The sequence below is a fragment of the Poecilia latipinna genome, unplaced genomic scaffold, assembly GCF_001443285.1.
Source record: "Poecilia latipinna isolate Pla-1442-1.1 unplaced genomic scaffold, P_latipinna-1.0 Scaffold471, whole genome shotgun sequence".
NCBI classification, from domain to species: Eukaryota; Metazoa; Chordata; class Actinopteri; order Cyprinodontiformes; family Poeciliidae; genus Poecilia; species Poecilia latipinna.
This window is the reverse complement of record NW_015113087.1, coordinates 192,094-217,613: the sequence shown is the minus strand read 5'-3', so window position 1 is coordinate 217,613 and position 25,520 is coordinate 192,094. Positions and strand designations below refer to the sequence as shown.

Below are 25,520 nucleotides of genomic sequence, written 5' to 3'. Positions count from 1 at the left end.
AGGTGGGCAAAAAAAAAGAACAAAGGCATGCCACACTTTTCAAATTGTGTCTGTGAAAACAATTTGAAAACCAGGTATATTTTTCTACTTCACAAATATGCAGCACTTTGCACCTGTTTTTATATATATATGTATAAATCTGATTAAATATTTTGTACTCTGAAAGTTTGTGATTTTAATGGAAAAAGTAACTAAATTAACATCTGCTTTTTGTGATTCCACTTTTTATTATTCTGTTATGATTATGTGTAAATAAGATTTTATGCTTGATTTCTAAAGCATGTGAATTTAAAACATGATATAAGTACTGACTTTTTTTTAAAACTTTTTTTTAAAACAAAATATATAAATATACACATTTTAACACTGTAGAAAAATGTGTTTTCCTTTAATGTGTGGGTATTTTTTTCTTGCTACTGAAGAAGATTTAACACATCTGCAGGCAGGAGCGGCCGACAATATGGAAATGTGACTGACAACTTCTTGCCTGCCTGAATGTCACACCTGCTCCTTTCTAAAGTCCAACACAGGCGGAAACACTGGAAAATATACTGCAGTTAATTTTCACTTGTCCACACTCACAGTAAACACACTGCATGCACGCTAAAGCGCCATTAATACGTATAAGCCCCGACATATCTGAAAATGACAAGGCATCTGTGGTGTGGTATTGTGAAGTGCTTTCCTTGTCAAAACAGAATGTGTGTCGGGATCCAATAGAGTAGAAAAGTGCAATCTTGTATTGATTTCAGGGCTGCTGCAGATCGATCAGAGCTGCTACAAGGAGGAAGAACAAGATAAGACACGTTTTCCATTCTATTCATCATGGACTGATAAGAGGGCTGTGCTGACATCCGCGAGCTGCTGTTTGTCGGTCAGATCTTTTAAGTGTTAGTGACTGAGCTCATGAGGAAACACACACAAAGACATAAACACAAACAGGCACTCTGCAACTGGCATTTAAGAGGCTGCTTATATTCACGGGGGAAGTAATTGCATGGAAAGATGCAGTTTGAAAAAAAAAAGAAAAAAGGGATGAACAAAGTAGCGTGAGTAGGGCTTGAGGAAGTGGAGGAAGCAGTGTGTTTGAAGTCAGTCGGAGCGCATGAAGAGCCAGGGCTTGTCGTTTGATATTCATCAGTGAGCGTAGGCGTTGAAGAAGAGTGGAGGGGAGGGAGAAGGGGGCAAACAGGTGTGTTGTGAAGGAGGGCAGACTAATGTAGCAAGGGTGCTAAGAAAACAAACGAAGAAAGAGGAGAAAAGAACGGAGACAAATGATGCAGCAATGAGACGGACCGAGGGGGAGTTTTGTTTATTTCTCACCTGTTCCGCTCGCAGAATAGGCAGGGGAGGGAGAGAAGACCTGCGAAGCAAAGTCTTCAAAGGTCATGACCTCTCTGTGGTTCTGAACAATGGCCTCCAAGTAGAGTGCTCGCTCCTCGTAGCTGGCGGCGACTCGTTAAAGGAGCAAACAGTATGTGTAGGGAAAAAAAACAAAAACAGAAACAAAAGCAACTGGTACATGCGTCAAGTTTTTTTTTTTTTTACACAAATTTACGTGAAACAATTCCTGAAGTCAATAAATGCATCATTTCCTGTGTAGAGGAGAAAAAAAAAGATTAATTTCTATCTTAGACACAGATAAATGTAAGATATGCTCAATATACTGCAAATATTTTGTCCTCACAAAAACACTGTCAATGCAACAATGCATTCGTGTCAAGAGTTCCCCCTTTACATAGCTTTTTTTTTTTTAAATGAAATCTCACAGCAGGAGGCTCTCATATGACTCCAACCATACTAAAGGTCACAGACATCGTCGGATGCACAGGAAAAAGAAGTGTACTCAGTACACATGTTCGGAGCCTTGAGATCAACTGGAAAGTCAGGACACAGAATGGTGTGCATGTGTGGGAGGTGCAGGGGTTTAGGTTACCAAACCAATTTGGTTCTGCGATCCCAAAAACTTCAACTTCTAAGTTGTTATTGTCTTAGTAACCATGCTTTAGGTAAAAAGGAAAATACTTTCCTAAAGTCACATTTCTGCAATTCTCTGGCATCTGGAAGGAAACCTGATGGCTGATCTGAGAGTCCTGTCGGCTCGTTACCTCCTGTGTTGGCCAAAAATAATCCACTCTGTAAAATTTAAATTTGCTTCTACATTCTTTCCATTGGAATCTGTCATCTCAGATGAGAAAATAAAAAAGTATCTAAATCTTTAATTTAGATGTTGTAAAATGATAATCCGAGGCTCTACAACACGTTTTATGGCTTTAATTAGTGTCTTACTGAAAACACGCTCCATCCATTGTAACTCAGTCAAAAATAGTTTATAGTTAACATTTATTTTGTGCTATGTTTTACATTTGCTCTTGCTCATTAGTTAAACTGGGTTTCTTTGCTTTTTCTGGTCAATAAATAATAGGTAGGCAATCATCACAAGATATTACGGTATTTGTTCACATGACAACTGCTCACCTTTTCTTTCCTGTGTGAAAGGAAAGGCTTCCTCTTCAGAGACAAAGTTTATCGATAAGTTATTATTTAATCTTGATCATCGGTGAGAGGGGCTGAATTATTGTTCTTAAAGCCATTTAAACGGACTGATAGTTGCTTCATAAAACACCGTGATGGTGTGATTTAGCTTTGCTGGACCAGGCAGCCCCATCATCATCATTCCAGCCAGAAGCAGAAATGGAACAATCAGCCATGCCACATAGCCCCAAATGAGAATGCAGTCTCCAAAATAATCATAAAAAAGAATACATCAATGCTGGCGTGATGCTGAAAAGCTCTCCTCTTCCTACTCTCGTCCCTCTCCTCTCTCTAATAGAACCCCTGCTGCAGGCAGCATGTCTAGGACCACCCTCCCCGATGTGCTGCCTGCCACTTCTCCGTGCCATCAGGGGGAAAATTGGAGCCATTTGAAATTCAGAGTGACAAGCAGCGACTGAGGCCTGGGCAGCCAGCATGCAGGATGGATGGCTGGATTTGGAATGGAGGAAACTCCAATAAATAAATAGATAAATAAGCCTCCAAAATGGCTTCTGGGTGAGGGTGGAAAAACATTCTGATAGCTATTATCATATCATTATCATGGATATATCCTGCTAAGTCTGTTGTGGAATGGAAGGAAGTGTGGGATAAAATATGGGGAAGGGAACCATTGGGGTAAAAAGGACTATTTGATGCCATGATGACAGTAAGTACCCTGAGATTTAACAATGTGTGGGTGAGCGAATATCCGAGAATGAGTCGGACTACTCTCTGTGACCATGTTTTCTTCTCAAACAATGCCTGACAAATTGCTTGACAAACGCATGAACTCCCGAGCAGACAAAGCCGCAGTTATTGAACGCTGATGCCCTCCTCCCCCATCTCATTATGACTGCCTGGGTAGAGTGAAACTAGGCTGAAGTGGACGCCAAGGATGAACCAGGCTAAGCTGAGATAGGCTGGACTGGGCCGAGGGGCTGTGGTCTGGGTTAGATAGATAGGACAAGACAGTCACTGGGCAGGAAGCCTGTGGTGGGCACATGCCGCCACAGCAGGGGCCAAGGCAGCCATGACCAATGGCTTTGAGGGGAACCATGGCGAAGCAGAGATGACGGGCACCTGTGCAGAGACACACCAGCCGGTACGACAGCCAAGCTGTTCAGGGTAACGGACAAAAAGCGGACAGAGGGCAGAGTAAGACAAAGGATTAGGTAGGAGAGCATGTTCCTGAAAAACAATCTCATTAAAAAAAGTACACCGTACCTTGCAAACACACTTATCTATTTATATGGATATTATCAGACACCAACCTTGAATCATCTTCTCACTTCATAGTGGAAAGACAAATTTTCAAAACTAAAATTAACCCCCTTTACTCAGATGTTCCTAAATAAAGTTTAAATGTTTAAAGCGAGATTAGATTACAAAGTAATATTCCAGGATTTGGACATCTTAAAGAAGGTCATGCCATCTATTGTCCCAAAACCCAAAGAGTATTGCATAAATGAAAACCTACCAACACATACCACCTAATGGATGCCGTTTTTCAAAATCAGCTAAAAACCTATGATGACTCTGAACGAGCTGCAGAGATCCATGACTCAATGTAATGACAGGACAGCTATTCGTTATGTTCTCTATAAATATGGCTTTCATGTAAAATTGAACAGAAGAAAGCCATTGTCGGTAGAACGCTAAAAGAAATTTGTTCTGCAGTTGACTTCATATACAATGGCATAAAGCGAAGAAGGTCAGAGCTGATGGGGAAAATCCATTTCTTGTGGATGAAAACAATAAGTTGCAAAAGACTTGAGTGTCTACATGCGCAAACATGAAAGACAAATGCCCCAAAAGATAAGCAGACTTAATTGCAGTGGAAAGTAGTTCATCAAAGTATTTACTGAAGAGAACTAAATACAAATCAATGCCACACTTTTCAATTTTTAGTTAAAGTATGCATCTCTTTCTTTCCACTTTACAGTTATGTACTTGTTTGTGTTGGTCTATCACCTAAAATCTCAATTACACTAGTATATGTTTCCGGTATGAATACTTTTGCAAATCTAAGAAGCAAAACTCAAACGCCTGCATACAGACATGTTTTTAACACGGTTTGGGCCACAGAAAAGTGTCAGAAAGATATAAAATTTAAACATTAACACACCATAAAAATAAAAGCTTCTATTTTACACTTTAAAACGGAAGAAGAAGACGGAGTAGAAATACTCAAAAGTATGTATTGGCTATATAAAAGCTCTAAAAGCTACCAAATAATATGGTGTGACTAATTGATTGTTCCTCACAGTAGAGCAGCATGACTTTAAGCACGTAAAAGCACTTCCTAATGTGCTCTTTATCCGTCTTCCAGACATGCAACGTCACCGTTTTCTGTCACTTGCTGGAAACTGTGCTGGACAAAGAGTGGGCATCCCAGGCCCTGCTGCTATGGTAACACGGGTCACAGCTCTGTGTGGTGGGTCATGTCCAGGGTTTAGTGGATGATGGACAGAAAGAAAAGAAGCTTGCAAAAATAAATAAATAAATGACAAAATGTACCTAGAGAGGGGACAAGTGGAGAGGGGGGAAAAAAATACAGAAGGAAGGAAGGGTTTTGATGAAACGACTTTCAGGGAAGCCGATAAATGAAAAACAAGAAGGGATGGGGACAGAGAGAGAGCCTCAGCACAGCGTGGGTCAACAGAGCCATATGGCGGTCCATTATCAGAGATGCAGATGACTGTGGGCCTGTTATTGAGATTCCTAAAGCAAATATTGACTCCAGCTGGAGCAGGCGCTCTCTGACTCTGACACACGCCTCTCCTCCACTACTTCCTTCCGCTGCCCTCTTTGTAAGTTGGACAAATGGATTACAGTGAGTAACAGAGAGAAAGTAAAGACTTAAAATAATAACAAAAAAATGTACAAAATAGAGTAATCAGGAAGCGGGAGAAAATAAATGCACAATGGAGGTGAAAGATGGGTGACAAAAACAGGGAATGATTCAAGGTATTTTTAGCACGGGGCATGGTCATGCTCACTCACTTTAATGTTCAATGATATGTGTTGGCAAAAAAAAAAAAAAAAATACCTGCAAAGAAATTTGACCTGATGTACATCAAGTAGTAATCATGTCTTCTCTCTCCCACTCTTTTTTTTTTTTTTATTTGCTTGTCCTTAATTGCTAATCCATGGGCACAGCTTGTTCCACTGCAAATGCACAGCTGCTGCCATCTCCTCACAGTAACCGAATCAGGGGACACATCCAGAGCAGTGACGCAAAGGCTATGTCCGAGCTACGGATACCAAGCCCGCTGATTCTGACCTACTTTTGCTGTAGAAGCATGAATTCAAACATGGGTGGTCAGAGCAAACATGCAGAGCAGGTAAATAGCAACAAACAGGAAATTAGCCTTCAGGATAAATTTATCATCCTTTAGGAAAAATACATGTTGCCAGTGAAATCTCCCACTAAGATTCAAACACATTTGGGTAATAGACAAATGGGAAACCAAAAGGAAAAATTCAAACAGGTCTACATTTTCACAGATGGACTGCAACTCCAGTCATCCGTGACATAACAGTTATTTACAGCTGGACTGAGTGGAAGACTGTTGCGCCACTTTGGGAATTTCCAAGGAACCCCTACGTTCCAAGTGGCTGCATTTCTATTAGGGGGAGGAGGGGGAAACCAATGTAATGCCTATGGAGTGTGGCGAGCACAAGGACAGTAATGAGAGGGCGGGAAAAAAAAGAAAAAAAAAATCTTCCAGGTGTGAGGAGTTGTAAAACAAGTTGGGTTAGGACATCGCTTCCTAGGAATGGGGTGGCTCTGTAAGTGGATCTGGCTTTGGGATGAAAGCGATGGCAATAAAAAAGAGCAGCATGCAAATTAATCTCTGGTTATTATCACATTTTACAAGGAGTTTAATGAGACATTAGGATGAGAGCTCTTCACACCGAAATGCCACAATTTTTCTTGTCAGAGTGAAATCTTCTAATTGTCCTTTTACTTTAAGCTTCCATGAGCCTATAGGACTCACCTTCATATATAGGGTTCATAATATTAGCTTAAAGTAAAACAAGAACTTTTTTCCAACAGTCGGACTTCACTTTGATGCTGTAACATTGGTTAATATCAGTCTCATAACACCCCTATTAAAGGGCTGTAACCTTCTTATATTCTAACCTTTTCTTCTTGAAAGCTAAAAAAAATATAGACTGATCAAATTTGGAATAAATTCTTCCATTCTGACAACATCTTGTAATCAGTATTCTACACTAATCAGAAACACTTTAAATGCATACATATATGTATGATATGCAAATCATCATACACCAAGATTTTCATCACGGGTTGCCTTATTGTTATCACTTAAATTTTACTACATGATTTCTGAAAAATAGAGCCAAGAAATACTGCTTCCAAAAGATCTTCTGCAACTGAAATATTGCATAAACTGATGTTGCCATCAATGCACCATGCAGCTCTACAAGAAACCTGTTCTGTATTTGTGAATAGAAACAGCATAAAGTCATAGTTTAATCACAAATGCTAAATCGTCATCTCTAAAAATGCATAAAATGTTACACCTCTAACATCTACACATTTAGGATAATGCTAAAAAAAAAGAAGTAATTTTTAAAACCCTCTCCTTCTAGATATTTTATTCTTTAAGTTTAGCAGAAATGTCATTCTCACTACTCGTACCTGTGTAGGCATATGTGCATGTGTGTCCAGGATAATGCATGTGTGCATACATATGCATCTCGGGTTGTGTGCACATTTCGTTTACATATGCATGCGTGCTGTCCAGATGGCAGGGAGGTAGCTCTGGGGGAATGGTGGGGGTCAAACGTCTTGGTGGATCAAAGCCAAGGTCAGGGCAGCTGCAGTGGCCCATGTTCAAGGTGAATAGAGGCCTCAGATGGCTCTTCATTAGAAGGCTGCCCCATCCCTGCTGGATCCCAGCAGCCAGTCACTACCCTCCTGGACAAGCTCAGTTTTCTCACCTTTTTCTCTCTGCTTCTACAGAGACCCGGTATGAAAGCACTCAACTACTGAGATTCATCTAGTACTGTAAATAACTGAGCATAGGTAGAAACATACAGATACTCACAACACAGTGTGGGTGTGTCGACAGACACAACACAGACATACAAAAACATCAAACCCCTCCATTTATAAGAGCAGTTGAAAGAAAATGAGCCCAGATTGACCTCTGAACTGGTGTCTCTCTGGAGAGAAGCATCCTGACAATCAGACCAGCCTGACTCTTTGTGCTCCCCAGTTTCCCTGCTGACAAAAGTCCTCACACCGTCACTGGCCTCAGTCACACACACTCAACACATCTAAAACAAATTGAGTCTTCATGCACACATGCACAGCCAGCAGGGATGATTATGCATTATGGCCTCTGAACATGAACCTGTATGTGTGTGTGCTGAAAGCCAAAACACGTTTGCTTAAACACCACATTTTATACACACTGAACAGATGAGGGTCTCAGTAAGAAAATGACCAGGAACCCACCGGATCACTGCTACAAAGCTAATTTGAAAATTATAAGGGGCTGCAGAACAATTCTTTATCTCTGTAAATAAAAGTGAAATTATCTTTGTTTTTGTTTCCACATGACAATACATGAGGGGGGAGGGGGGAAACGGCATAGTTTGAACCTTTATCCAGCATGTGCTGGTTGGACCAATCAGCTTTAAAGGCCTACCTTCCAAAGGCTTCTCTAATGTCACTGCATAACTCAACCGAAGCCCAAGGACTGAAAGATTTTATTGAATTTCCTCCAATGAAAACATGGAGAAATATAGAAAGAAGCTATGAGAAGTAGGACGTAAAAATCCAGATGGGATTAAGGAGTAGTGGGGTCTTTAGAGCCTCTAGACTGATATTTAACTACGTAAGCTCTGACTTCATCCAACAGAAGTCGGATGATGGGTATGTGGAGAGTGACTGCTTCCTCTTCTTTTGTCTATATGCCTTAATCATGCTGAATTTTAAGTAAAGCACTCCCCAAAGCTAATATTTAGCTTAATTAGAACATTTTTATATTAGAATACGGTGAAGAAATGGAGGTCTGACCAGGTTTGAAAGCAATAAAGGCTTCAGATCAATCCTGGATTTATGACATCGTTTCAGGCAACAGAACTCCAACTCTAGGTTGGTCCATTTTTTGAAAATGATCCTCTTCAAGGAAATACATTTGGAAAATTTGTCCCTGAATGAACTCTACTCCAATGACAGTCAAAAAAAAAACAACTAAAATCCCACAGCAACCAAGCAAACAGGTGCATGTCTATTTCTTCCTAAAACTCTGACTCATGCATGTGGACAAAGCCATGCCGATGGCCCTCCGGCCTCCACACCAGCAACCAAGGTTAATGCTGTTTGTCAAAGCGCTTCTAGGGAAAGGGGCTCTTGTTGTGAAGAGGGACAGTTGAGAGATGAGGTGGAGGATTCCTCTGTGTGCTCGACCCCCTCCTCTGTCAGAACCCACATCTGCCCATTAACCTGGGCCAATCAGCTTGACCTTGGTAAGGAGAGGGCCTCAGGAGTAGCTCACAGTGCCATCGACTCCAAGTGGTCATGTAATTGGCCTGTTAAGAGGAAGAGATTTGATGGTAATGGTGGAGGGGTGCTTGGTTACTTTGGGGTGCGAGCACAAACCGACTAAAAAGCAGATGTTTCCCTTTCTTAATAGGCGTTTCATCTCTCCTCCCTACGTGAAACGGAAACTCGAGAACCATTTTTAACCACAGTAATGTTGTGTTCAGAGTAATGGTCAGTGCCAGTTTTCTGTCACGCCGAGCATTTTGTATATAAGCGAAAAGTTAAAATCTTGGTCTCACCGGAACATAGCACTTCTTCCACATGTTTGCTGCATCCTCTGCATAGTTTGTGGCAAACCGCAAAGGGAGTTGAAGTAGTAACAATTATATGCAAAGCACTGTATGCACCAATATTTAAGTAAAAACAAAATGGAAAAAGAGGAAACCAAGTTATTGGGGGGAAAACCATTAGCTAAACCATAAAAAGAAGGGATTTCACTGAAAGGGGGAAGAGGGTGGAGACTTAAAGGAGGGAGGGGTAAGATGGAAAAGAGGAAGGAAAGAAAAAGAGATAAAGCCGAGCAGGTGTTGATTGGAGAGAGGCCGAGCAGTGAGTGCCAGCGGTACCTGTTGTCACAGCGCGGGCTGAGGTGTGAAGCTCGTCTCAGCAGAGGCCCTCGGAGGTGTGAGGTGATTATGGGCAAGAAGACAGAGAAATTTAGATGGAGAGACACAGGGAGAAAGATAGACACGGGCAGAGCGTGAATGTGGCAATAAAGCTGGCTGCAGGAATAATGGCAGAGTGGGAAGGAAAAACAGATTGAGACGGATAAAGTGAGAGCATGTATGACAGAAACCAGCAAGTAGGGTGATTGTACAGTGCATGTGTGTGTCCCTTTTTATATAGCAGCTACTCAACTCTTGGTGTCTCATTAAACAGCTTTTTTTGGGGTATAGACAGCTTTAGCAGCAGTACAGAAAATGTCTGAATGTGTCACAAATGCATTATGATGAATGGAGGTGTCTGCGTGTCCATTTTCAGGGTGAGCGTGGACTTTGACGACAGGGGATTCTCCTGAGGACTAGCTGCTTTCAGAAAGTTTTAACAAGTAGTCTAATTAGTGGGTCCAGGATAACTGGAGCTGCAGGAGCACCGAAGGAGTCAGGTCAAACAGTAATCCCAGGTTAATGACACCTCCTGAGGGGTCGGTTTCCCACTGCAAGAGCTTTCTATGCTCCAACCTCCACACCTCTCTGCAGTTCATCTGGCATTCAGACAGCAAGACGAGGAGTTATGGTCGTGACATCACTCTCAACCAGTGACATCATCACTGCCCATCAGTGATTTCACGCAGGCTGGCCTAAGCTGAAGATCAAACATGATGTCTAAAAACCGGCCTGACCGGATAATTTACGGGCTGCAAAGGAAAAAGTAGTCACCCATTTTCTGAAGTCTCTGGCAGTTTACCGTTTCTCTGGGGGACAGTAAAAATTGATTTTTTTTTTTTGCCAAACAACAAATCACAGTTGTAGCACCTACACAGAGGTCAGTGGTGTTACCTGATTGTTGGGAATAAAGCTTAAAGTAATAAGCCACCGTTTTTCACCAGAGACTTTGGATAGCCATAAGAATCATGGTGACCTAACGTGGTCTTGCCCAACGCGGCAACTGTCAAAGCCTACTTGGTCTTATGTATTTAGATGAATCAAGTCTGTAACCAATCTCCTTTTCAAAGGACTCTGGCGTCCATTGATGAGTCCTAATACAGCAGGCTCAGATGTGAAACACAAAGGGTCGACATGATTAATCAAACACAGACCCATTATGGCCAGACAGTCACACCAGCCTCCACGGTACGTTAACAGAAAGTCATAATAAGATGAGCTACAAAAAGGCTGATAGGGATGAAGATTAACAGATACAGCTCTACGAGTGGCTGGGTGACGGTTGTCTCTGAAGGTCTCCTTTGTCAGTGACGATCACCAGAGTGACATGAACGTCGGAGCCCAATGGAAACATTATTAGGTTGGGACAAAGGTGGGCACGATATGAGCTATCTGGGGTGAATGTGAGTAATTTTTTCCCTTCAGTTCCTGACATTTGACTTGCTTGGAGTCGCGTCAGAACAACAGCATCTATCTGATCTCAATTTGAACTTTTAATAAAAAGTCGCTGATGAAACACAGAAGGGCATGTTGGACCCAGGTAGTGATTGAAATCCAACTGAATGCTCACAAGGCGGTTCACCCCATATTTTTTGATTAAATTTATAGAACAGCAATCATTATCAGCTTACAAACAAACTCTTAACATTAGGACTCTTGCTTAAAAGCACACACACACACACAAATCAAACTCCCCTGTTGTTCTTCAATCTGACACATACAGAAAACAGGCCAGACACTTAAATTACAAGAGTACAGCGCAAACTCTAGGTCATGCCAAATGACTCTGATTTTAACCATACGATAACATTACTCAGACAAGCACTGATGAAATATTAAAAACAAAATGAGCAGAAGCTTCTGCAATTTTAATGACGCTTGCGGCATGTGCAACAGAACAACAGTGATGCATTAATGCCAAACATCTCTGCTGACATAAAATCTCCTGTCCCTCCCGTCTATGGAAGGTTTATTGTGCCAATTAGGCTGTCTGGCCTTATGCAAAATGACAAGCATTTAGTAGGAATGATAATGATCAGCGCTATGCTGCACATGATCACATCTGTGGTAAATGTAAGTGCTAAGAGGATTTAGTTTCTGGAGGGTTAAAGAGATTTCATAAGATTTTAAGAATCTTATATTTGTGGAATAATTATTGTATTGAAACAAAAATATTTTACTGCACATTTTGTATGTGCATCTTTAGAAATTGTAATATTAAAAGTGAATTTATTAATGTAATTCAATTCAAACAGACATAAAAAAAGGCCAAGCAATCAGATAAAGAAGGGTGGTTCTTTTCTGGGGACTGTGGAATAACTGCTTTACAACAACATAGTGTCTTCTGTCAGAGGCTTGTCAGGACCGCTGTAATACAGACTGTTACAGGAGGTCCTTTCTGCTTACAGCTATCAGCATCTACAACAATGTTTTGAAGAACCCTGAATAATATGAGCTACAACAAGACTTAATTTCCCTGTGGGGTTATTATTTTTGAAATTGGATCTATACGTTTCATTTTTTTAAATTCAATTTCTGAAATTAATTCACTTTTGCATGATATTCTAATTGAGATGCACCTGTCTTGTGCACATAGATGCATTTTGTAGACACAGTCTTGTTATGATAAAGGACTGGAACTAAGGCAGAAGCAGGACCAAGCCGTCTCATTGTCTGTATATTAATGGATAAAGACGGTGAGGGGAGATGTATATGTGTATGCACACAGAAAGAAACTCGCACAGAAAACCTTGGGCAAAGAAGAAAATAGACTTCTGTGTTGGCAACAGCTTTTCCCTAATCCTCGCCCTTGGGCTATATTGTGCAGTCAAGCAGGCTATTACATGGCAACAATTAGGGGGGCTGCAGCCCAACACCTGGTCGTCCCCTATTCTGGCCCTTCAGTGGCAGCTGACTGTACAGTCTCACAGCCAGGTGGCCCTCCTTCAATGACATTAGCTAGTCACTCCAGGGTTAATCAGGAGCCAGCCATCATCCAGTGGGCAAGCATGAAGGCCCATTCAGACTAAAGGCTTTTATAGTGAAAATGGATGATGGAGACAATGTCCGTTATAAAAACTTCTTCAACTGAAGATCTCTGACAGAGATCCCACATAATCGAAATGGACTTGGGAGGGAAAAGGGATAGGGCCCGTGGCCCCTTTGGATTCACGGCATACGTTTGCTGCACTGTCTTGATTGGGTGAAGCATAGCTTACAGCATGTCAACTGTGCATCCTGCAGCTTATAAAGGACCTTTTCATGGGTGGACAAAAACAGATGGAGGAGCGGGAAGTACTATACATACAGGCAGACGGGCGATGATGTGGGGGGAGGGACACTGGATTTTTGTCAGCCGCCTGATACAAAAACAAGTGTGCGTAGCTAGAGCAGCTCCAGATATTTCAGCTTTTAAAAAGGGGGGAAAAAAATCCAAAGCCCCCTGGCTTGGAGATTCGAGGATAAATAACAATCATTAGAATAACAAAAAGCTATAGATTTGTACCCAAATGAGCTAGCATCTCATCAATAGTAATTAGAAGCTATACATAACTAATGAAGATGTGCACACTACATTAAACAAAACTATTGAGTTGTTCTGTTATCTAAAATTAAACCATTAAATAAGAGGAAAACTAAACCTCATATTACATTTCAAACCACTAAGAAATATAGGCCAATACAATAAGAGGGGAAAAAAGGCTAAAAGTCACGAGTTAGAAAAGTCAAATTTTACAGTAATGACACAGAAAAAACAAACAAATGTCTTTGACACCAAACAACTCTGGAACAATTCAATGGTTTGCCAATCTGTGACTGAATGTCATAAGTACATAGGGCCACTTCCTGCTTCAAATTTGGATCCATGTAATAATACTATACTCAATTTGTAATCAAAGTCAACACGGAACTGAAAATAACATCACAGCAGAGTTGAGAGCATTCTTGTTACAAGTCAGAAAACATTGAGATTTTCCATTTGTTTTGGTGCTAACTATTGCTAGCAATATAGGTCAACAATATATTTTTCTACACATTACAGTAAAATTACTATACAACATGCTAAAGTAGTCGTCTCATGTCTAGTTTTTATTGGTTCTGGTCTGTATTTAGAACAATTTACTATATATATATATGATAGATGATTACCCCTGAACAAACAAAATACCCAGGTGACCGCCTGCTTGAAGCTGTTATTTCATTCTGAAAACTACATTTCTGTATAGGTGCCGACGGGTACATTAAAGAAACAGACCCTGAAATGTCCCACTGGTTGGCATGAATTGATGTACTGTTTGTATGAATCAACCAAAACCAAAGATGCAATATGGCGAAGGAACAAAATGACCAGCACACCATCAAACTCAGTATTATTACAGCCTGTTGCAGAGGAGGGACGTCGGAAGATTCAGCTAGCATCTCTCAATGCTTCTCTTTCAGTCACAGCCACCACTTGACAATAAAAGACAGACTATCAGAATTAACACATCAAAGGCTGCTTTCTGTAAGAAGAGGCAAACAATGCACAGCGATGCACACTTAAATGTTTTGTTTTTGTTATTGCTTTGTTTGCAGCGCTTGTCCATCAATACAAAAAATTCCATTTAGTGCAAAGATGCAAATGCTGGGAGGGACAAGGACGTCCACTGAAAGAAAACAATAGCCACAGGCCAGCCGAGAAGCAAACAGTGCCTTTGAAGTATTTAAAGAGGCATTAATGTGGAACTTATGAATAATCAACTAATTCCTTCTTAACACCATGAATTAAGTCTGCAACATTAAAAGCAATGCGGTCTTATAATAAAAGAGCAGAGTCCTGGGGAATTACAAAATAAAATGGTTATTTAGAAAGAAGAGCCTGATGATGTAACAACGCATAAAAAAAAAAAAAAAGAGTTTACAAAACGAAGTGCTAGATCAGAGACGAAAAGATTCCAGCGGAGCGAGATGAGTGACATTTCACTGACATTTCCCAGCAGCATTCAATGTGAGGCTGCCTCACGACAGCGTCGGGAATATCTATGGATATGCTTGAATGTGACACAGGCGTTAAGGGATGTGGGTTCTTTCAGGGGCCGGCTTCAGCTCTGGGGCCAGTGATGAGGAGCCTGGACCCTGTGAGATTGAATAGTAATCACTGGAGCACAGATAATGGATGATTGAAGGCTCTTTCTACTCCGCTGCTGGATTTCAATATCAGAGAGGCCCTAGAATTGGGATTCTTATCAGGGGTGGTGTGTCAAACAAAGGAGAGCCGAGCGTGAAATATGGGGTCCAACTCAGGCACACGACCACGGCGATTAGCACAAGGATAAAAAGGGCCGCACAAACAAAAGAGGGCAGCTTTAGCTGGACAACGAGCTGTTTCTGGCCTTGTAGTAGGAGACACGCTAGGAAGATGGGACATAAAGGAAAAAAGACAGACTACTTGCTGGTTACAAGAGAAGGGGACAAGAGTTTTTCGGCGATGGTCTGGAGATGAATGGTGACACAGTTGACTGTTTAAAGAGCCTTTCCATAGGAATAACAACAGACAAGCGGGGATAAAACACAAAGCAACTCCAAGTTATTTGTGCAAAAGCACACATCTTTCACATTTGCAAAAGTGTGCATGGTGGCACGAGGCTTCACATCAATGCCAAATCTATTACAAAAAAAAATATTATTCCCATTTATCCCCCGATTCCAAGCACCACCGCTTGCCAGTAAAGCTCATTAACCCTCCCTTCAAGAACCCTGAGACAAAAAGAGGGAAAACAAAACATAACTAATCAATGGGAATGCACTGGGTTGGGAGGGTGCGGAGAGGGGGATAACACGATAACCTGAGAGGACTAACAGCTTTTGCTTTAGTGCTGTGCTCACTGGGTGTGGGGTGGAAAAAGAAAGTTCATTAATTAAACAGGGCTAGGGGTAACAGATGGAATGGCTAGCTGGATGCTAATCACTTAAAGCGGAGGGACAGGTTTTTTACACTTGAGCTGGAAACAGCAACAACAAACCAATCACACTGGACCCTGAGGCGTCTAGGGACTCTGGGATTACAGTATCTCAGGGGTGGGGCATTGAATTTATTTATTTTTTTTTGTTGATATTAATATTTGAACTCATGTTCGGACAATACTTTGATAGACATTTCCAATCTAGATTTAACAATTCCTTTATATGGAAAACTATTTCAAAGGCTGGTTAATTTCAAATGTTTAAGTTTCTTTAAAAAAAAACTTGCATAAAACAGAAACAACTGTACAAAATGATTCCAGGAATACAGAAAGTGACTTCTCTTATATATACAATATATCTAATAATACAAGAAAAGTAACTCCAAAAGTCTTTCAGACCAACAGGCTTATCCATGCACTTGTGTCTAATACTCCACACATTGTCTTAGGTTATGGTGAACTCAGTGACTAAATATTACGCCAAAATCATGAACCCTGCAAATTTAAGAGAAATTATACAACGTGTTCGAATTATAAGCCAAGTTACATTTACTTTAAATCTGGAACTGTGCAAAAACATATCTATATCTCTGAGTTACTGAGTAATCTTTAGTTGATATTCTAATTGTTAGAGATGCAGTTCTAAAACAACAAAACTGTAAGAAAGTTTAGTTTATTTACTATAATGTCAAAATACAAAATGCCCCAACAGTGTGACACCAGACGGGTGTGTGTGTGTGTGTGTGTATGCTATCCTTGGCGGGTCTCTGGGACCCTGCTGTCGGCCGTCTGGTTCTACGCCTGCCCTACCTGTGTTTTTAAAGGGGGGGGCCCCCATGAAGCCCAGGCCCTGGAGCGCAGGCTGGGCAGGGCCTCCGGGGCTTTTCAGGGTGTGGGTGCCATGCAGTGGACGCCTTTTGTTACGGGCTGGGTGGCAAGAGGAGGAGGAACTAATGTGGAGGGAGGAGGGGTAAAAAAAAAAAAAAAAAGGAGTAATGCTATGAGTCATTTTGCATTAGCAGCGGGAGTGGGAGACAGGGAGAGGGGAGTAGATGAGAGGGGACGAAGGGCGAGAATACTTTTGCATGTTGTATGAAGCTAGACGCCATATGCCATCCGAGCTGGGCTGCCTCCTGAGTCAGGGCTCTTGGTTTGACAGGCCTGCGCTTGCCCCCTCCGTACACCCAAAGCTACCCTCCCCAACCCTAACACCCTCCTCCTTCTAGGCCTTTCTACGCTCCAGCAATGGGCTTGGCAATTGCTTTGGTTGTGCATGGTCTGCACTCTGTTCATCTGTGTGTGCATTGGAAGAAGTGTGTGTGCGTGTGTATGTGTGTGAGTGTGTGTGTGGGGTGGGGGCTTACTCAGTGATCTGAACACATCGGACATTGTCGTGAGTCCCGGCAGGAACAGCTGGTCAGCTGGAGAGAGAGGTGGGAGGGGGCAGGGATAAGGAGGGGAAGAGATGGGAGGCAGTGCGCTACACTGATAATGGGATTAGGTTAAAACATTCAGAGGGGGAGAGAGACCCCTCCCCTTTTAGTAGCCCTCCAAATAATGCATAAACTCCCAACCACCCTATCAAAGCCAATGCCAGCCACCGCCCAAAGAAGAACTTGCCAAGTCCAAACGGGGGCCCCTACTCACTCACTCATTCAGCAATAACTCAGTTTTAATAAAGTCGCTCCGTAAAGTTCAGGTGATGAAACTTACTTACATTTTAAAGCAACTTCCTGGTAGTGAGCTTCGTTTCCTACAAACAGGAAGTTGGCAAGTTACACTCACATGAATCCTGTATATAATGACTTGCATGGCACCTCACTGTGCCCAGTCAAGCACCGTGTACCACGGCGATCCAGACTGCTGAGTATTATCTATGAGGCTGCTGACAGTTATGGCACAACAGCTGGCAAATTAGACCTATCAGCAATGCTAAATAATTCATGTGAGACAACACTAACATGGCAGATCCTATTCATGACACCCCATCATGCATATGGGAGCACTTTCATCTCTGCTAGGTGAAGAGTTTTACAGTATACAAAAGAAAAAAAAAAGAAAAAAGGTTGTGGTCAGACAGAGACAGAGCGGAGAGTGGGACAATAACTTGGAGGAAGGGCTGTGAGAATGTGTCACTAATAATTACAATGGGAGTCTGGGGATGAAGCATCAACACACAAAGGCGTGTACACAGGATATCATATCCTTTATGTTTTCACTTTCACTTTGAAATTATGTCCAGATATGTTAATGTGAGCCTGTTGGGGGAAGCATGACAGACTTCAGCAGCTTTCTGGGTTCCAACGAAAGAATCAAACCTTCTTCTCTCTGCTACACACACACACACACCCTCACACACACCACCTAAAAGCCTGGCTCGCATGACTGGCGATGGGCAGAAACAGATTATGGTTATTGATCGCTGCCTGGAGATGGATCTGCGTGTGTGTGTGTGTTTACTTGTGTGTCAGAACAGAGGATGGGGACTGAGAGCAGTGTGCAAAAGCTATTGATTCTGTCCGGTAGGGAGGATATGTCTCTGAATCAAGGTCAGTTTTGCATTGTCTCACCTATTAGTAACTTGCCATCTCACAAACACACACGTTGACACACACACGCACACATACAGATCCATTTTTATCTTTAACAATGGCCCTATCACAAAAAGTGACGGACGGAGCATCAAACTCAAGTGCTTGTCAAAGAAAGAAATGAATCCCACCCTCTGGATGAGGAGATTACTCTATAGTGACGGCATGAACGACCTTCATACACAGTAAATGGAATTGGACAGCGAGGCCATCCTGTGACCGACTGCTTTCAAATGAAACAAACTTAGCTCTGTAATGCTACGATGGGGTATATTTTGGCTGAAAAAAATGGAGAAGGTGTAGTAGAAAAAGATGCAGTATTAGCCACAGCCTTGGGAGAATTGTGAAGCAAAAACCATTTAAGATTTTTTTTTTTGAGAAATTAACAAGGTGTTGAAAGCCATTGGTATCAGGGCTTCAAGAGGGAGCACATACAGACTGGACTGAGGTCGAGTGTGACTTTTCTTCAGTCAGAGGGGATCGGGTAAACCATGCCATCTGCAGGAGCCGTTTCTTCAAGTCCAGAGTCAGTGCTGCTGTCTATCATTAGTTTTTAGAGCGCCTCATGCTTCCTTCTGCTCACAATGTTCGAAAAGACAGTCATTTCATTTTCCAGTGGGAATTTTCTCTGCTCCACAATAACAAAAGTGCAAATACCTGCTTTGATGTCCATTTTATCACTGTGCTTCATTGACTTGCAAATTGACATGAGCTAAACTCCAAAAACGATTTGTGGAGTATTGCTAAGAGGAAGTCGAGAGACTTAATACGAATACTGAAGTAACCAGACCTTCCTTAATATATCAGATGATCGTCTCCATCCCACATCGCATTATATTTCATGTACTGTCCCGAAAAGCATTGGGTGTACATGGCTGGCGTTTCTGCTTTAAAAAAAAAATCATCTATTGTTTTTAAATATGCCAAATTTCCAAGAAAATGAGGTAAACAGAAAGAAATGCTTAAAATAGATTTATATCCCTCTGGATTTAACAAATCTAGTCAATAAGCTGTAGTTTTTGCTTTGAATAACTTTCCCATTATATTCTATTTCATTGGGATGTGGCAATAGGTGGATTTAAAACATGTAATGCTATAAGTCACAGCGTTTAACTGTTAATCTAAAAATGTATTAGTCTAAAAAATAAATAAATAAATAAGACATGGTTCAACTTTGTTAGGACCTTTTCCACTATATCAGAAATGTTGATGAAAGAGATCCATTGATTGTTTTTGACAGGAAACCTGAATACTTTACTGTTTTTGTTTTAAGTTAAACAGAAGAAAAAGATAATGCAACTCTAAGGGCTTTGCACATGGCACTCAGTGGTTCAGCCATCCATCTTCCATCCGGGGTCAGCAGCCTAAGCAGAGGAGTCCAGACTTCGTTCTCCCCAGTCACTTGGGCCAGTTCCTCCGGGGAAATCCCAAGCCATTTCAAGTTTAGAAATGTAGTCCCTCCAGAGTGGCCTGGGTCCTCATCTGGGTCTCTCCTCCGTATCAAAACCCTGAGATACTTAATCTCATCCAATTAGGGCAGCACTTTGTCCTCGACCTGGAGATGGCACTCTACCCTTTTCCAGCTCAAGACCGGGGTCTTAGTTTTAGAGGTGCTGATTTTCATCAGAGCCGCTTCTCAAGTGAAATATTCTGGAAGTGGTTGTAATTCTTTCCCTACTGATTCAGACCTTAAAAACGCTGAAAGCAAATAATATGCTTTTCCAACCCTTTCAGGACTGTGTAGGAACCCAGCATACACAAGTGCAGAAATTACTCAATAAAAAAAACTGTGGTTTAAAAAAAAAAAAAAGAAAAACATTTTGTGGTCACCGGTGTTGACAAAGCCGCTGTGAAGGATAGACAAGCTGCAGATGGGATGCTCTGACCACAAAGCCAGACCAGTTGCATTTTCTATCAGACATACATAAATAATAAATTATCCATGATGAGTTGTTTGTAAAAGGCTTGTGATAAGATTCTTATTAGTTTGAGGCCGATGCAGTGTCCTGACAGAGGAAGCTGAGACAAAATGTGCAAGAAAAGTGCAACTAACAGCTGTGGAGCTCATGAAAAAGTGGACTGAGCAGGTCAGATTTAACAAATCAGCAGGAGAGAGGAAAAGGGGAGATGGAAGGAAACAGGACATAATGGGGAAAGATATTACGAGGTGGTATCCTACTGAAAAAACATTGTTGCCCATCCGTGTGTATTTTCCTGCAATGTTGCTGGTGGACATTTTTTAATATCAAATCTTATTAGCTTGAGAGATTCTGGGAGCGTTGCAGCGGACTGCTGGAGTCCTCTTGAGCCTTGTGACGGAGCGAGAGAGGGGGCTGCTGAGCCACACTGGCCTTTTATCTGGACACACAGGGGTCATATAGCTCCTCTTTGAAGAAATATTCTCTAATTACCTTGGAGAGTGGCCTCACAGGCAGAGAGCAGGCTGTGGATTGTTAAGGCATTGTGGAGGGGTAAACTAAGGATGAGGATTTTCTTCTTGCACAGAAAAAGGAAAACACACACATCCTTCAGGGAAAAAAAAAACACAAGTTGTTGCTCTGACTTGTTAAAGATAGAGATCTGCATATCTAAAGAAGCAAAAGAAAACAATGCAATAAACAGGGAAATAAAACCGGAGCAATGCACATCCAGTGTTGAACACGGCTCAAAGCTAAACTTGAAACGGCATTTCCAGTTCCTACTGCCACTGCTGAACAATCAACACATGAAAGAACCTCAACTACCCTAAAATTTGTTACTATATAGCTTTAACAAACCATTACAGATTTCGCTATTTCACTGCCACTATCCTGACAAGAACTCTCATTCAACATACAAACATCAGACCTACAGATATTGGCAGTGTGCTCTGCCTGGCTCACTTGTTCATCTACTCTTGGACAGTGTGAGGTCTGGGTGCCCATCAGTGCCAGACCTCCAGAGGCAGCGCTCATCTCCTCCCATAGATCGCGCCTTTGTGCTTATTGCTCCTCTGCTAAGGAATGCCAGGTGAAGCCGTGCGACTCAACACAGGCCTGTTACTCGCCCCTCTCTCCATCGACTCCCACCACCCCCATACTGCAACCTCCCTGAGGCTCACACAGGCCGTCAGTGGCCCCACCACCTCTGCTCCCCCTCAGCTCTGGCACAGACAGTCACACTGGGCTAATTCACTTGGCGTTGGGTAACAGACATCTGTCACTCAGGATGCCCCAGGGGACACACAGACACAGCCTGATACTGGGTTGGGGGGTGGGGGGCGGGCGATGCGATGCATTGTGAAACGCACACAGACGGATGCATACTTACACACAGGCAACGCGGCGTGTGTCGCAGCTTGATTTGGGACAGACGGTGGTTGATGCATGAGTATGACGAAAGGAAAGTTTTAAAAACAACAAGTACGTGCACCTGAAAACACAAATACAAGAACTTCCTTCCAAACTGAACACACTCCTTTGGGGAGGTTTCTATAGCAACTACCAGTGGGACGGAGGCGCTGCGGTGAGAAGGTGCTGTACATGTAGTCCGAGGAGGAGCAGGGGCGTTTGAGGAGATCGGATTTCTCCCTCCAGGGGCCATCCCGATTCTGCCCCCCCCATCTCACCCCACACCCCCAACAACTCCATGCTGCCGGTATTCACATGCTAATTTATCTCCACTGGTAATTACACTCTCTTTAAACCAACTGACAACTACAGCTGGAGTCAGGCTCTTAACGGCACACTGTTGGATGGGTGGAGGGACGCAGGCGTGTGTGTCTGAATGCACTTACATGTATTTGCTCATGGCGCTTTTATTTTGCCTCTCTTTTTCGTCCATATAATGGTAGTGATAGATGTTGACACATTATCTCTGCTCCAACCCAAAACAGCCCTACAAACCTCCCATTTTGCTCCAGGCTGTGAAACAGCCCAACCTAATAGTTATATGTAAATAAGGCAGATCGCTGTCAGCACTCAGCTGTGTACACTGGCTAACACGACATGCACGCCACATGTCTCAATGAATTTGCCCAGAAGGGGTTTTAGTTTCACTATAAACTGAAGCTTTGGAAAGTTTTACCTCAATTGCTGGTCTTTTTCTTTTTTTTTCTTTTTTTTTTTACACTAAAGCATTCAAGTGATGATCTGTTGTTATATGAGATAGTGAAGAAGACACGGTGGAGGTGTAAAGGATACAAGCTCTGGTAGAGAGTCAGCCGGGACTTGACAGCTCTGCTGGCATTGATACAAGTGGCTCGTACCAAACTTGGCAACAGCGACCCGGTGACGATGGCGCCATTAAACAGAGGTCCAAAGAAAGGAACCTAAAGAGTTTCAGAGAAAAAAAATACATAAGAATTAAAAGAAGAAAAAAATAATAATTTGAGTCCAATGATTATTTGTACAGTGCTTTTTTGTCACACGATGAAAAAAACAAAAACAATAAAACTGACCAAAAATGTATTTTATTTTGGTAAAACAAACAAACAAAAAATCTATCCAAACTAATTAAAACTTCCAATTTACAAAACTAATTGCCCCTTATATCTAATAACAGGTCACGCCACTGCAATAACTGCCATCCAGTGTTCAGGCTAACTCACAATTAGTCTTTTATGCCATTATGAAGGAATTTTGTTAGACATTTTTTTTTTCTTTTGCAGAATTGTCTTGAATGAGCCATTAATTGTAATGTCATAATCAGTTTCAAGCTTGGACTTTGACTGGACCACTATGTTCCTATTGTTTTTTATTTTTATTTTTATTGTTTAGGTTATCAGAGGCCCTGCGACAGACTGGCGACCTGTCCAGGGTGAACCCCGCCTCTCGCCCGGAACGTTAGCTGGAGATAGGCACCAGTACCCCTCCCGACCCCACTGAGGGACAAGGGAGATCAGAAAAAGGATGGATGGATGGAGGTTATCAGAGATTGACTTGATGGTTTGCTTCAGAACATATTAATGCTGTCAAGTGCTTAGATTCAATGTGATTCACTGGAGCCCCTATGCCTTCAAAATATCTTTGTAACCCATCCCAGACTAATACATGTCTCCCTTGTGATCACACAGGTTCTGTTTAAGTGGTTTCTTTGCTCTTCTGGCCTGGCAGTAAACATGTTGGGGTGTGGCTAGTCATATAAAAAATGTGTGCGACTGTCAGATAATTATTTTAGCAGGTGGGCGATTAATTTTTCAGGTGCAGCTAGAACAATGTGTGCATTTACCTACATATTATATAATATAATTTGAAACAATGAGAGTGAAAAAAACAACAAAAAAAAAACTAAATTTTAAACAAATCTGTTAAGGAGAAAGGAGCAAATCCTTTTTCGCAGCACTGCAGGAGATTCTTGGATTAAAAATCTTCATGGATATTTCTTCCAAACGGTTGCTCCATCTGTTTAGGGCAAAGGGTTCAAGTTGAAATTGAATTTTTCCTAACTTTGCATGACAACTACACATATCTAATGCGAATCAATGTTAGGTAAATGAAATTAAAATGACAATCAATGCTATACAATGCCCTCATATTGAGCTGCTGGACAAATACAAAAGGAGCAATATGAATTTTAGCAACAGCCTGAGTGTGTGTGCGTGTGTGTGTGCGGGAGTTGTACACGCGTCTGTTCATGCATATTGGAAGGGGCCCTTAATCACCAGAGCTCAATAGTCATTGACCTGGAAGTTGACGCGAATGTCAAAGGGTTCCTGAAAGGTTCAACTTGGCAGTTCAGACACTTTAAGAGTCCAGTTGAATTAAAGAACATTTTTTATGGAGATGTTGTTCAAAAAAAAAGAAAAAAGATATTTCTTTTAGATGCAATCATTTTTCTTTTATTCATAACATCCCACAAATATGTTAAGGATTTTTTTTTGAAAAAATATTCATGCAAAAAGAGTGTAAATAGATATTTTTGACCATCTGAAAGTCGTCATCAGTGGCTTTAGGAGTTTAGACATTTCACTGTCCTCTGTGAGGCCACACATCGAGTACAGCACTGCAAAGTAACCAAGATGAAAGCTAACCAACAAAGGGCAGTAACCACCTCTGAGAGCACATACCCACAGTGTGGGTAATAATGCACTGCTGGAGGAGAAGAGGACTGAAAGCCTTCAGACAGAAAACAGAAAGCAGAAACATCTTTTAAAAATTCACAAGAAAAAAAAAAGAACAGGAAATATAGGGAAGAGATTGCATTACCACATAAACAGAGACAATATATTAAAACAGCACCGTGCCGTCTGAACACAGTTGAAGACTTCATGGTGTACAATTTGGCCTGTCACAGGAGGGGACGTTTGGATGTTTGATGATGGATCTTATCCATTAAGTGTCTCAGAAAGCTTCAACTGCGAACCAGCATGTGGAAAAGCAAAACCTTCTCTCAACTAAATACGGCAGGGTCTTTACCAGGATACCAGTAGGTTTTTACTGCCTCCACCACCTAAATGTTCAAAAACAGTATTTAGAATCACAGCTTTTTGGGTGGGCATTTGCTTATTGTGGGTTAATAATTTCTATTCAATTTTATTTGAAGAGGTTGATTGAGTCAGCTAATCGCAGACTAAAATATGTGACTTACACTCAAAAAAAAAAAAAAAAAGTACCGTAAAAACCAGATTATAACACTCTTTCAAACTCTGACAGTCCAGATCACATAACAAGTCAATCCAGACTCAGTCAGTGGTTTGGAAAATTGCATAATTGGACATATATTATAGAATGTGTTCATTTCTAGATTTGAATTGACAAATGTGGGGTTTTCTCCACAATCTAAGTGTCAGTGTAGCTTTGCAGACACTTTCAGTGAGTGAACAGCTAAAAAGAACCCGTCATGATCCCTGCTGCTCTCTGCCTGCCTGAGTGATGAGGCCTGCTCAGCCCCATTTCTGCTCTTTGAAAGTCCTATAGGAATGAATTAAGTTAAGGAAGAGAACACTAAGTTTCACAGGTTAAAGTGTTGTATATTATAACTGCTCTGTAAAAAACCCAGATAAACTTGTGTTAGAGCAGCAGAAACTGTCCTGGAATTCCAGGGGGACAAAAAAAAAAAGCTTTTAATTCACAAAATGTACTGTTTCTTCCTTTTTATATGAAACATGTACACCAACGCACAAGCGTTAGTGTGCATGCTTTCCAAAGAAGTACAGCGATCCCTCGCTGTAACGCGGTTCACCTTTCGCGGTCTCGCCGCTTCGCGGATTTTTTTTGTGCAGTTTTTTCCACAGTGCATTGTGTTCTGCGTCCTGATTGGCTAAACAGTCTCCGAGCTCCTTCTC

At 41.6% G+C, this 25,520-nt stretch overlaps 1 protein-coding gene across 9 annotated transcripts in view; it reads right to left on the bottom strand.

Moving 5' to 3' along the window:
- ralgapa2 (Ral GTPase activating protein catalytic subunit alpha 2) overlaps window positions 1–25,520 on the bottom strand; it is a 120,216-nt gene that overhangs the window by 5,925 nt on the left and 88,771 nt on the right. For all 9 annotated transcript variants that reach the window (XM_015039402.1, XM_015039403.1, XM_015039401.1 and 6 more), the window contains 2 exons: window positions 22,438–22,565; window positions 1,324–1,445 (listed from right to left, as the gene is read on the bottom strand). In XM_015039402.1, the coding sequence (XP_014894888.1) occupies window positions 1,324–1,445; window positions 22,438–22,565 (250 nt within the window). The remainder of the gene's footprint in view (window positions 1–1,323; window positions 1,446–22,437; window positions 22,566–25,520) is intronic.